This window comes from Otolemur garnettii, unplaced genomic scaffold (assembly GCF_000181295.1).
Source record: "Otolemur garnettii isolate 467f Iridium unplaced genomic scaffold, OtoGar3 scaffold00205, whole genome shotgun sequence".
In the NCBI taxonomy this organism is placed as follows: Eukaryota; Metazoa; Chordata; class Mammalia; order Primates; family Galagidae; genus Otolemur; species Otolemur garnettii.
Window position 1 is genome coordinate 2,044,465 of NW_003852600.1, and position 14,114 is coordinate 2,058,578.

General features: G+C 46.3%; 1 protein-coding gene across 1 annotated transcript in view; it reads left to right on the forward strand.

Moving 5' to 3' along the window:
- The window catches only part of ME1 (malic enzyme 1), a 161,719-nt gene that overhangs the window by 102,399 nt on the left and 45,206 nt on the right, over positions 1-14,114 (forward strand). The window contains exon 7 of the mRNA XM_003801301.3: positions 11,989-12,098. Within this exon, the coding sequence (XP_003801349.1) occupies positions 11,989-12,098 (110 nt within the window). The remainder of the gene's footprint in view (positions 1-11,988; positions 12,099-14,114) is intronic.

Below are 14,114 nucleotides of genomic sequence, written 5' to 3' on the forward strand. Positions count from 1 at the left end.
GTGATCCTCCTGCCTCAGCCTCCCAAGAAGCTGGGAGTACAAGCACCTGCCACACCCGGCTAGTTTTTCTGTTTTTAGTAGAGCTGGGGTGGGGGTGGGGTCTTCCTCTTGCTCAAGCTGGTCTAGAACCCCTGAACTCAAGCAATCCACCTGTCTTAACCTCCCAAAGTTCTAGGATTACAGGAATGAGCCACAGCGCCAGACTTCAGTTTATTTTAGAAAATATTTATTGTCTACGTTAAAGTGCTAGGAACTCACTGAATCATAGGTTTCAATAAAATATACCTAAATACAATTTTGCTTATAAGAAATGGTTACTGTTATTCCATTACTCCAGCTCGTAGTCACCACACCAGCCTCCTCTCTGACCCAGAGGAGAGTCACTCAGAGGGGGTCAGGTACAGATATGACGGTGAGTACAGTATGTTGTGAACCCAGACGTCTTACCAGTGTCACTTTTGCTGTAACAGGAACATGGACATGACTGTGTCAGCTTTTGGTCTTAGTTGTGAGGAGAAGCCAGGACTCTAACGATTGTGAGAACGCAGCTACCAAAAACTTGCGATTTGGTTGAAAATTATGCATTTTCCTCTTTACCTAGACGTTATAACTTCCCTAGAAAGACAAAACAGTTTATGACAGTTTGTGGTATATGGAATATAAACAGATAGCAAATTCAGTGGGTATTCTAAATCTCACTGTTCTCACACACCAGGCGTGTCCCCCGAGGGTCTTCCTGGCCGTCCTCCTGATCCTGCAGCCTCTCCCCCGGGATCTCTGCATGTCCGTCTCCCTCCCTCCTCTTCTTGGAGTTTTCTCTCTCATCTCATCTCATCTCATCTTCTCAGTGGAGCTTTCTCTGGGGCATCTGCACACCCCACTGTGGCTTTCACCTTCTTCCTTTTCTGCCTTATTTTTCTCTACACCACTCGTCCTCTCATATGTCACATAATTTACTCATTTAACATCTGTCACAAGTACACCAGAAGCTCAGTAAACACAAAGTTTCTATTTTGTTCACCTCTGCATCCCTGGAGCCCAAGTCCAGGTAAGAACTTGTGAAAATTCAGTGAGCACATCCAGTTTTTCTCTGTTCTGAAAATAGTTGAGGTTAAGATTTATCTGACAATAACCAGAATTAAAGCTTCATGTCTTTTGATATAGTTAAAAAAATAAACAAAAAAGAGAAAAGAAAAACAATCTATGTGCACTTGGTGCCTGTAGCTCAGCAGCTAGGGCTCCAGTGACATAAACTGGAGTTGTAGGTTCGAATCCAGCCCAGGCCTGCAAACAAAGACGACAACAACAAAATAGCCAGGGAGTGTGGCGGGCACCTGTAGTCCCAGCTACTTGGGAGGCTGAGGCAAGAGAATCGCTTAAGCCTAAGGTTTGAGGTTGCTGTGAGCTGTGACACCACGGCACTCTACCCAGGGTGACATAGTGAGACTCTGTCTCAAAAAACACACAAAAATAATCCATGTGATTTTGAGCAGCCTCTGACGTACGTAAGTTTTGGTAACTATTTAAAATACATTATTCTCTGGTGGTTGAGGTTGCTGGTCAGTTTTGTGATATGTACTTTCGTTCACTTATTTGTGTCCTGATGTTAGGATAAAACAAGCCAAGGTACTCCGTAGTCACACATCTTAAGTTGTAAACAAAGTGAGTTTCTCCTGAAGTTGTGACTTTGCTTCTTGAGCTGGCACTGGAGTCTCCACACTTCTTTTGCCTTTTGTTCCTAAACTTAATCTTAATTCAGGTTGATATTTGCATGTCATCTTGGTAAGAATTCATCTTTTACTTTTTGTAAAGTGATGGGCTTTTGAATGGAATTTGTGCTTTCTGTTCCTAGAGATGGGGTGTCACCCAGGCTGGGGAGCAGGGGCACATCACGGCCGCTGCAGCCTCCGACCCCAGGCCCGGGCCACGCCCCTGCTTCAGCCTCCCAGGTAGCAGGGCCTATAGGCATATGCCACCAGGCCCAGCTGGATTTTTGAAATTACTCTTTTACTTTTTTTCTTTTTTTGTAGAGACAGAGTCTTACTTTGTCACCCGCGGTAGAGTGCTGTGGCGTCACAGCTCACAGCAACCTCCAACACCTGGGCTTAGGCGATTCTCTTGTCTCAGTCTTTGGAGTAGCTGGGACTATAGGTGCCTGCCACAATGCCCAGCTATTTTTTTTTTTTTTGCAGTTTTTGGCCGGGGCTGAGTTTGAACTCACCACCTCCAGCATATGGGGCCAGCACCTGACTCCTTTGAGCCACAGGCACCAAGCTCTTGGCTATTTTTTTGTAGCAGTTTGGCTGGGGCCGGGTTTAAACCCTCCACCCTTGGTATATGGGGCTGGCGCCCTACCCACTGAGCCACAGGCACTGCTCTGAAATTACTTTTTTTAATTTCCCCTTCAAGATGAGGCCTTCTGCTGGGCGCAGTGGCTCATGCCTGTAATCCCAGTACTTGAGAGACCGAGGTAGGTGGATTGCCTAAGCTCACAGGTTCAAGACCAGCCTGAGCCAAGCCCAGAGCAAGACCTTGTCTCTAAAAATACCTGGGCATTGTGGCAGGTGACTGTGGTCCCAGCTACTCAGGAGGCTGAGGCAAGGGAATCACTTGACCCCAAGAGTTTAAGCTTGCTATGAGCAATGACTCCATGGCACTCTACCAAGGGTGAGAAACTGTCCAAAAAAAAAAAAAAATGAGGCCTCCTTGTCATTTTCAATTCTCAAGTCAGGGCATGCCAAGTGTCCTGCAGTTCCTCAAACCCAGTTTAAGGCCTTGCCTCCCATGCCCGCTCAGTGCAGGTGCTGCAGGCCTCTCCTCACACCCAGGTCCGTGTGGCTACCTGCTGTTCTGGGTCGGGGCAGTGCCATGTATCACGGTGGCTTGAGAAGCATCATTAACTCTGTGTCTGGAGGGCTTTCTTGTTGGGACAGTGGGACCGATGAATTTCAAGTGCTTTACGTGTAAGAACTGGAAACCAGATCCTGGATTTCAAAGTTCAGGATGCAGGTAACAGGGGCCCAGGCTGCAGGTAATGAGTCCAGGGTATAGATAACAGAGGTCCAGGGGGACGCGGTGCTCCTTGGCACAGTGAGTTGGCATCTAAATCCAGTTTGGTGACTGAGACAATGACCTGCATCCTGTCTCCATGTGTGTCACCGTGACCGTGTGTCAGGTCTCTGTTCTGCCCTGAGCTCAACTGAGCCCCCCTCTTCCCTGGCTGGTGCCCTGTGGTGACACAGAAGTAGCACCTTGCAGGGGACATGCAGGCATTGGTTTTCAGGCGTGTTTTCTGGGTACCTAGAATTATTGGTAATCCTGATGAAAGTTGTGGTTGGCTGCTTAGGCTGGGCCTGCTGGGGAATTTAGGGTTGAAAGCCTCATTGAGGGTCATATATTATAAAAGAAGTTGGTGGTTAAGAGGTCAGCATCCTGACCAGTCTTCTGGGGAGTGGGTGTGAGAACGCAGATGCTCCAGTCTTGGAAAGCAGCGTGGTGGGTGTGTGGGTGAATGGGCTTGTTTTAACTGTCTAGTAGAAATTGTATTTGAGAAAATGTTCATTTTGCTGTATTTTCTTCTAAATGAACGCTATCTCAATACATTCATCAGTTATTAGGTACTTCTTTGAGGTGGGATTCATTTTACTTCTAAACAGATGGCTATCTTAAGATTTAATGTGCAGAAAATCATTTTTGGAATCGTAGCTGCTTTCTTAACAGTGTATTGCTGAGCTAGAGAATGGCAGTGCAGCATGCACGTTCCTGGCCCCTTTCCTGCAGCAGTCATCTGTGACAGAACTTTTGCAGATAAGTCAGAGATGGTTCTTAAAACAGGAAGTCCTTTCATTGCATCAACCACATTATAAGGACTGCCTGAGCTCACAGGTTCGAGACCAGCCTGAGCCAGAGTGAGACCCTCATCTCTAAAAATAGCTGAGCGGTTGTGTTGGGCACCTGTAGTTCCAGCTACTTGGGAGGCTGAGGCAAGAGGATCACTTGAGCCCAAGAGTTTGAGGTTGTGTGAGCGGTGATGCCACGGCACTCTACTGAGAGCAACAGTGAAACTCTGTGTTAAAAAAAAAAAAAAAAAGCAACTGTGCATAGCTGTGGTTATTAAGTTAATAGGAATAGGAAAAATTAAAGTTGTCCTCTAACCTTAAAGTTATTTTTTGTCAAAACATTGCAGCTCTTTTAATGCTGATTATAGGCATATTGGGGAATGAAACCAATATTTAGGACACTGTAACGTTAAACATTTAGCAACATTTAGGGTTCAAGTGTTTTATTGCTTTGTGAAAACTTTTCAGGAGTAGTTGAAAAATTGCTTTGTTTTCGTTGTCTGGAGCAAGACCTTTCCTGTGCCTCGGCAGACTCTTCTCCTTTCCAACTGTAGATGAGCGGTGCACGTTTTATCTCTGCGTCTCAGTGCTGGGGAATGTCTGAGCCTTCCTCCCCAGTGGAGGGCTCTGCTGGTGTCGCCTTCTCTGGGACATCGGCGTCATCTTCCTATCTCAACCGCTCCCCTCATCTGACATCTCCCGAGTGTGAATGTCACGGTACCATCCTTGTCTACACCAGCAGCTTGGCCAGACTCGTCAATCAGCCATGCTGACTTCTGAGACAAAAACCCAGCTTTTAGTAGCATTTAAAGGTCCTTCAGCCGTCCCATAATAGCTGCTTTCTTTCAGCATGAGAACTAACTTTGGGCTTAGACTAAGGTGACCGGACTTCCTGCTTTGGGCGGGACAGTCCGGATTTTTAACAGTTTGTCCCGAGTCCCTCAGGGTTTTAAAAAGGTCCCAACTTTTGGAAAGAATGCAGGACAACCTAGGGAAGGGGGGGACAACGGGAAGGGAATATACTGTTTTGGGCTGCTGAAAAGGTTAATGTAACTCCATTTGGGAATGAAGAGGTTAACATAACTTCATTTGGAAATGAAAAGACTAATGTAAACTCCCTACTCCCCTCCTGGGCAGGGTCGCCCAGGTAGACCAGCGCCCTACTCCTTTAAGCCACAGGCCCCTTCCTATACATAATTTTTTTTAATGTATTATATTTGTAAATTGTACTTATGTTGAAATTAAAAAAAAATTACAATACTATTTCTGTGTTCTATGGAAATTTTTGTTGCTCCATATAGACCAAATTTTTAATCAAGAACACACCCCTCCTCCGCCCCACCTCCCGCCCCACCCCTGATCAATGGTGTCCTACTTTACCAATGTTAAAATCTGGTCACCTTAGCTTAGACCTAAGTGCTGGCCAGTGAGGCTGGGAATCTTCATTGCATCTTTAGTGCAAAGAAACCTCCTTTCAACTGTAAATGACTTTCTGAGCCTGGTGTAGTTTCGAGAAAAAGATGCTAAAACTACTCGACTGAATTTTACGGTATTCACCGAACGTCTTCCACGTGGTCTGTACTGTGGGCTCACGTGGCGCTGCCTTCTTGTCCCCTCTGAACTTTGCCGTCTCCGTTTCCACACCTTCTGACACGTCAGATTTCACGCCCAGCCCTGCTTTTCATTTCTGCTCTGTTCTTTCCTTCGGCGTTTTTCTTAATTTCCTCTCCTGATCATCCATTTTTATAAAATGTCACTGGGGGTTTCTCACTTGCAGAAAACACAGTTAGTCCTGGCTCTGTGTGTGTGAAGGAGCAGACGTGTGGTGGCCGGTCAGTGAGGAGGCGGATCGGTCCTGACCCTGACGTGTCTTCACTTACACAGTGAAGTGTGGGCAGCAAGCTGACCTGACGGGGCGCAGCTTCCAAACCGACCGCTTGGTGGTTCCAGGTCCCTGTGAGTGCGAGTGTGTTTTGTTTTGTTTGTTGAGGCAGACTCTCACTCTGTCCCCCTGGGTAGAGTGCTGGATGTCACTGCAACCTCAAACTCTTGGGCTTGAGTGATCCTCCTGCCTTAGCCTCCCAAATAGCTGGGACTACAGGCCCTGCCACAGTGCCCAGATAATTTTTCAATTGTGAGGGGAGACAGGGTCTCATTCTTGCTCAGGCTGGTCTTGAACTCCTGAACTCAAATGATCCACCCCCTTCAGCCTCCCAGAGTGCTGGAATACAGGCATGAACCACTATACCTGGGTCCCAATATATGTCTTATACTCCAAAATAAACAGTTCTAGGTGGATTTTACATTGATGCCTAATAGTTTAAAGGGATTGCCTATCCTGGAATTATGAAAATTCTCACTTATACTAAACAAAAATCATGGCTACTAAGCATAAGAACTGGAAAACAATACTTCATGAATCTTCTGATAAAACTATATATTTTTAGTAGATTTCAACTAAATAAACTCCCATCCAGCATAGGCTTATCTGTAATGTACTAGCTACATGCTATGCAGAAGTTCAAGGCTGTGTTAGTGGTAACGCGCCCGGGAGTAGGCAGATGTTGCATTTCACAAGCTCCTCGGACTCTCTTTCCACCAGCCACTGCTTCACCTCAGACAGTGTTTGGGGTTTTTTGTTTGTTATTATCGTGAATCAAAACACACTTTCAGTTTCTTCTTCTTTTTAATTTAATCATAGACATGAACACTTATCAGTGTGGAAAGAGAAATCAGAATGGAAGGTTAAAAAAGTCAAGTAGTAAGCCTAAAATAGCTTCATGCTTGTCTTCTGCATGTTCAGCTCTTAGCCGAGCACTGGGTCCCGTGGATGTCTGGACATTAGCACATCAGAGGACAGGAGCCCAGGTTTGGAGAGGTGGCAGGGAAGCCACAGTTTCCAGGAAGAACTGGGTTGATAGGGCCAAGCACAGTAGTGGCTCAGGCAAGATAAAGACTAAAAAGTTTCCATGAAAAGCTCACTTTTTTCATTGTCAGGGTAGGACCTTGACATGAAGGGGTCTGTAGAGACTTAGTACATTGGCACGGTCACCAGGGCACCGGTCAGTGCAGTCAGTGGCACAGTGACACGGAACCCAGGCAGCAGAGAGGACGTCACATACTCTGTCTCATAAAGTTGATTCTTGTCAGCTGACAGCAAATCTTCTCTCGAGGATAGTAGTGATTTTTCTTGATGTAGCACTGTAAAATCAGTCATCTGAATTAGCAACATTGTATTTCAGGAGTTTAAGGAAAAATCAATCTCTGTCTTTTTTCATATATAAAAATACTTCATCAAAGAAAACTAATTTCCTTTAAATCATAGAATTTTTCTATTCGTGGAATAAGACAAGTTTTAGGATTTTTTAAAATCTAAGTTATGAAATGAGGTAGTTGATTATTTTATGAGTTTTAAAAAAACTGGGCCAGGCACGGTGACTTAAGCCAGTAATCCCAGCACTCTGGGAGGCCCAGGCAGGAGTTTGAGACCAGCCTGAGCAAAAGCAAGACCCTATCTCTGTTAAAAATAGAAAAAGTAGCTGGGTGTTGTGATCTTTTAAACCCAAGAGTTTGCGGGTTGCTATGAGCTATGTCTCCATGGCTCTCTAGCCTGGGTGACAGAATGAGACTTTGAAAAAAAAAAAGTTTTAAAAAACTGTTAAAATTTTATAATAAAAATTGAGAACTCAGAAAGAAGTGTTTAAACCAAGGTTCTTATGAATCCACAGTAGAAAAAATAGTGTTACTATGTAATGTATTCAGTCATTGTTCAGCCTTAACATTGTCTTACAAAGGGTTTGCTTATAAGGATAGTAAAACCTTATTTTTTTAATGCCTTCTTTTTTTTTTTTTATTTTTGAGACATTCTCCTTCTGTCACCTTGAAACAGTGCCGTGGCATCACAGCTCACAGCAAACTCACACTCTTGGGCTAAACCAATTCTCTTGCCTTAGCCTCCTGAGTAGCTGGGACTACAGGCGCCAGCCACAACGCCCGGCTATTTTTAGAGATGGGGTCTGGCTGTTGCTCAGGTTGGTCTCGAACTCCTGAGCTCAGGTGATCCACCCTCCTCAGCTTCCCAGAGTGCTGGGATTACAGGTGTGAGCCATCTCCCCAGCTTTTTATGCCTTCTTAAAAAGAATAATTTGAAAGTCTCATTTTAGAAACTAATGTTACAGTTTTATATAGTATCTGATATTGCCTTTGTCACAAGGAACTGTGAGTTGCTTTTATAGAATTAGTCTATGTGTAAATATGAATTCTGTAAATATGTAGAAATGTCCACATGAACTAATTCTATAAACATAGAGATTATCTGTTCCCGAGGCAGGGGAGAGGTGTCTCCCTGGCTTACAGCCCCTTATTAGGCTGTTCTGGTATTAGCAGTCTTTTGGACTGTCACTAATATATAACAAAAGTAATCATAAGAGAAGTGAAAGAAATGTTTATTTACAGAATAATGGAAGAGAGCAGTGGCTGGAGCCATATTGCAGCAGACTAACAGAGAAGGGAACACATTTTCTTGTTCTTAATTCCTACCTAAAAGGAAGAATTGACTTTGAGTGGTTCCTAGCTGGAGAAAACTGTCAGTTGGCTTCAGATTACTTATGCGAGTATTCAAGACCACTCAGGATCTGAATTCAGAACGATACTTACCTTGGGAAGTTCCTCGCTCTGCTGTTCTCAGTGTCCCTAGGACAATTTTGAGACCTCTGTGATTTCCCCACCCCACTGTTCTCATCTGACTCTACCCGGGCCCAGTTTAAACCTCTTCTGAGTCACACTGTCTCCCTTACTCCCGTCAGTGATTCTGCGGGCCGCTGACTTTGCTCTTAGTCTGAACTTAAGTTTTTTCCTGTGTCCTGTGTCTTCCCAGTGAGAATCCTCCTCCCTGCCCCCGGGAGCACAGTGGGTTTCCTGGGTGCTGCCCAGGGTGTTGAGGGCCCTCAAGCCCCAGTACATCATCAAAAATGAATGGTTTTCAATATATGATCTCTGAGTTACTCATCAGGACTGAAGTGCTGTGGACCTTGAATCCCCATGGCGCCGTGTAGGTAGTAAGTCCTTAAAATTGGCTCTGCATCATCTCCCAGGAAAAGCAAAGCCTGCTCGGTCAACCTGCACTGCCAGCCTGTCCCGTGAAGCTTGGGAGTTCTTCACAGTTTATAATCAAAGATGCTGTCGTCAGCAACACCTGTCCATACTCTTTCTATAGTAAAGTGGCGTGAAAGTGGCTGTGTGCACATAGAGGCTGTCTCTTTAGTTTAATGATGAAATTATGACTCCCTGTTTCATCGGTGCCGGCTGTATCTATATGCTGCTCACTCCGTGGACGTGACGACAAGGTGGTGCTCTGCGGGAGCCTGTGTCCCAGATTGTAGTTAAAACTGTGGCCTGTGGTCCAGGCCAGACCTCGCCGCGTACTTGCATCATGAACTCAGCCATGCTGCTGCATCTGCCCGAGCTCCAGTTTCTTCATCTGTTAAGAGTAATAATAGTCCACTCCTCTCTAGGTTTCTGACAGAATTAAATGGGATAATTCCTAAGGAGTATGGAGCGTGGTGCCTGACACTTAACGGCACCAGACTAGTGAGTCGTCACTGTAATCAGGTTTTTTGTCAGACGTAACAGCTCCACAGGCCAACAGTCTCTGGAGTTTTTACATGTTAATTTTATGTGTGGGATTTCTGTTAACTTTTATAACCATTTACACCCACTATTTTATGTGGTATTTTGATCATAAAATAGTAGGTTCTTTTCGTAGTTGTGCAGAACTGAATTGGCAAACTTCCGAGTGCTCCGCTGCTTATAATTCCATAGTAACGACACCAGTTCAAACTGGAACGAGATCCCGTACGTGGCTTTCTCTTATTATATGATGAAGACGCTTGTGTCACAAAATGAATTCAGGCTGCCTTTCTCTAAACCCTCAGGCGTCAAATCAGAGTTAACTACCAGGTAGAGAAACGTCTTGGGATTAAAACTGATAGGCAGGATCCAGGGGACGACTCTAAAGTAAGCGTTTGCAAATGATAAGGTACCCAGTGCCCCCTTTCACTGCCAAGGCCTCCTCCCAGATCTCACTGAGGAAGCACTAGAAATTCACAGGCTGACCACAGGGCGCCCTGAACACCGGGGGCAGGCCATGTTGTGGGGGTTGTGCTTTAACCACAGAGGAATCGTAACAAGCCCCAAACCACAGAACCAAGTAAGTGGTGGGTCCGGAAATAGAACTCGAGGGCTGTGATGCCACCTCCCATGCCAAGACTGCAGGGTCTGCTCCTTTGGGACATAATGACAGGTCACCTCGTGCTGCTAGGCCACCAGCGCCTGGCTTGGTGGGAACAGACCACGTGGGTGCTCTCGGGGCTGAGTCCCAACTGGCTGTCCTTGCCGAAGGCTGCTGAGGAGCCAGCGACGGGGAGGGAGCCATGACAAGCAGATAATTGTGGGCTGGATTGGCGTTTGGGGGAGCTAGTTGCTACAGCGATGTCTACTTCTGCTACAGTTGTAAAGACGGTAGTCACTTTCAACCATGGCAGTGCTTTTAGGAGTTCTTAGTAACTTTTTAAAATAATTAATGAACCTAGCTGAAGAGTTCCCTTGGAAAATGAAGAACAGCTTCATGTATGTAAGAAGAAAAATGTTAGGTTCCTTTTGAGAATCGACACCCCCATTTTACTTTAAGTGGCTGCTCCCCGTCTCTCCCCTCGGTTACTTTGCTTCTGTGTCCCTCAGCTGTGAGACTCCACGTCTGCACTTCTGCAGGCCTGGCCGTCCGCTGACCTCAGGGCCTGGGCCACGCACCTGGCCTGTGACCACGCTGGAGTGGCGTCTGTCCTCTGCACACCTGCCGGTCCTCGTTTGTACATCCTACTTTGATGCTACTTTTCACGCACTTGTCACTTATTTCAAAAAAATTTTGTTTCCACTAAATTTCAAATTCCTTGAGGGCAGGGGTCGCACTTTGGTCATTTATATGATTTCACAGTAGCAACACAGCGTCTTTTCTCTTGTAAGCGTGTTCTGACTATTTGCTGGACACAGGGTGTGTAACATGTTTTCACTAAGCAGCAAGAGAGGGCCTTTAACAAAGAATAACCTTTAACCCTTTTTTATGGGCTCATTTTATTTTATTTGATTTTTTTGAGACAGAGTCTCACTTTATTACCCTCAGTAGAGTGCTATGGCATCATAGCTCACAGCATCCTCAAACTCTTGGGCTCACGTGATCCTGCAGCCTCAGCCTCCTGAGTAGCTGGGACTACAGGCGCCCACCACAATGCCCAGCCTGGCTATTTTTAGAGACAGGGTCTCGGTCTGGCTCAGGCTGGTCTCAAACTCCTGAGCTCAGGCAATCCACCTGCCTCAGTCTCCCAGAGTGCTGGGATTACAGGTGTGAGCCATCATGGGCTAATTTTAAAGGTTTGTTTGTTTATTTGTTGGTTGATTGGTTGGTTTATTGAGACAGAGTCTCACCCTGCCACCCTTAGTAGAGTGCTGTGGTGTCACAGCTCACAGCAACCTCAAACTCTTGGGTTCAAGCAATTCTCTTGCCTCAGCCTCCCAAGTAGCTGGGACTACAGGCACCTACCACAACGCCCAGATATTTTTTAGAGGCAAGGTCTTACTCTGGCTCAGGCTGGTCTAAAACTCGCGAGCTAAGGCAGTCTACCTACCTTGGCCTCCCGGAGTTCTGGGATTACAGGTGTGAGCCACCATGCCAGACCTGAAAGTTTATTTTGTGGTTTGTTTGCTTTATTTCAGATTAATGTGATGGCAGTTAGGTTCCCATGTTTGCATTTGTTAGGTTGAGTCCCTGTTGTAGTTGTGTCCTCAGCCAGGAGCTGTGCCAGACACCCTTACATTGTGCCCATCAGGTGGGAGCACCAATTCGCCCCCCTCCCACTCCCTCCCCCTGCATCCTCCCTCCCCCATCTTGAGTTCAATTGAGCTTTTCCCTTGTTTAGGCGTGTATTACATCATCGACTGACGTCGTACTAGTATTGAGTACTCGGGATACTTGCTTTTCCAATCTTGTGACATCTTTTGTATTAACCTGGATAGAGTTGAAACACATTCTTCTTAAAGGTTTATTTTTAAGTGTTATTTCCTTAATCTTTCTAACATAAAAGTTTTTTTCCCATAGGTATGGCATGAACTGCCTTATCCAGTTTGAAGATTTTGCTAATATGAACGCATTTCGTCTCCTGAACAAATACCGAGACCAGTACTGCACATTCAATGATGACATTCAAGGTAACAGAGTCTCACTGCACCTGGATTAGGAACAGCATGTCTGAAATCAGGTCAAAGTCTCATAATAACTTAATTTCAATAAGTGCATACTGAGTGCTTATTAAATGCAGGAATTATGCTCGACAATGTCACACATTAGTTCTCATTTAATTCCGTGTGTTGAAGTGTATGTGACTCTAGAATGCACCATATTATCCACAAGCCAGAGAATCAGCTCTAAGAAATCTCACAAATCTCTGATGATTGCAGCTCAACAAAGAATCAGCCATGTGGGACTGTGTTACTCACTGTTCATAGTGAAAGTGTGTGCACGCCACTCTTCAGCTATGGTTTCCCTGCCTTCGGTCGTGAGTCGGCTCCCTGGCCTTGTCTAAGAACCTGTTTGTGTCTTTTGTTTCTTCTTTAAGCCTTTCTTGTTTTAACTCGCTGTCATCCTCGTGGCCCCAGACCAACAGTCCATGTGTAACTGTGGGCAGCGTGGGCTCTGTTCTGTCATGGACAGGTGTGGGGAGAGCACAGCCAGAGTCCTGAGGAGGAGACCACAGTGACTCGAGATGTGGCCACAGACAGTTTCCACGTGGCCACAGACGGCCTCCACGTGGTCACAGACGGCTTCCACGTGGCCACAGACGGCCTCTATGTGGCCACAGATGGCTTCCACGTGGTCACAGACGGCCTCTATGTGGCCACAGACGGCTTCCACGTGGTCACAGACGGCCTCCACATGGCCACAGACGGCTTCCACGTGGCCACAGATGGCCTCCACGTGGCCGCAGACAGCTTCCATGGCACTGACTGTGCTGTGTGCTGTTCAGGGTTGACCTGACCTGAATTCTCACCAGCATCCAGCCTCCTCCTTTCCCTCTTTCTGGAAATGCTCCCTGTACGGCCACTGTGTCTCAGCGTCCTGCTGGTCTCCCCTGTCTCTCTGACTTTTACAGCTCCATCCTTTTCTGTCTGCCTGTTGATTGACAGCTCTGTGCTGCACCCAGGCCCTTTTCTTTTTGTTCTGGTCTGTGTGCTTGGTGACGTCCCCACGTGTACTGAGCGTCTGTCCACACGTCTGTGTGGCCAGCCCAGCTCCCTTCCTGGTCTGTGGACCCATTTGTTCCAAATTTTCTTGGATATCTCAACCTATACTCACTCTACCCAAAGTCGGACTCATATTTCCCCACCAGAGCCGCCCTCCTCCTCACGCTTCCCTTCTCAGGGACCTCCTGGTGGCTCCTTTCCCTCTACTTTTCTGCCAAATGCCGCCTGTCTCTAAATCCACCAATCACAAAACTCCTGTGTTTTCATCAGATTTCCCTCCATGACCCTGCGGTAAGTTACCATCCCCTAGATCTGAGTGCTGAGGTATTAGTGATGAAATAGATGAATCTGGTCTTATCTTTCCCTTAAAATACTGTAGTGGTTTTGGTCACACTTAGGGTAGAGGTAACATCCCGTGTGTGGCCCAGCACGCGAGCCCTGACTCTGGCCCCTCTCCAGCCTCTGCACTTTCTGGGTCTCGTCTGATGCGGTTCCTCGGGTCCTGAATGAGCCGGCCTGTCCTGTTGTGAGTCTGTCCACGTGTTCATCTCTGTTCCTGGAACCCCCCCTTCCCCTCCCCCAGTCTCAGCTCAGTCCTGACAGTCCTCAGGAAAACCCGAATCCCAGTCCCAGTCAGATTCACCCTGTCTCGTAGCACTTTTTACTTTTCTCTTGTGCTTATTGTATTAGCAGATTTATAAATTTATGAAGTTTATATGTTTATGAAACTTTATGTTTTTAAAATTAATCCTCCCTCCCCCCTAAATCTTAAGCTAGCTCTGTGAGGTCCAGGATCATGGCTGTCCACCCATCACCGCGTCCCTGACTTGTCCACAACATGGTGCACAGCCCATGACGATTACTAGATACATTTGTGGAATGGGCGAGTGTCATCTCAGAAAGCAGAGGTGGACCGGTGGGCCAAATCCACCCACACCTGCCTCTGTGAAGCCCTGCTGCAGCCCAGCCAGATACCACGTGGTA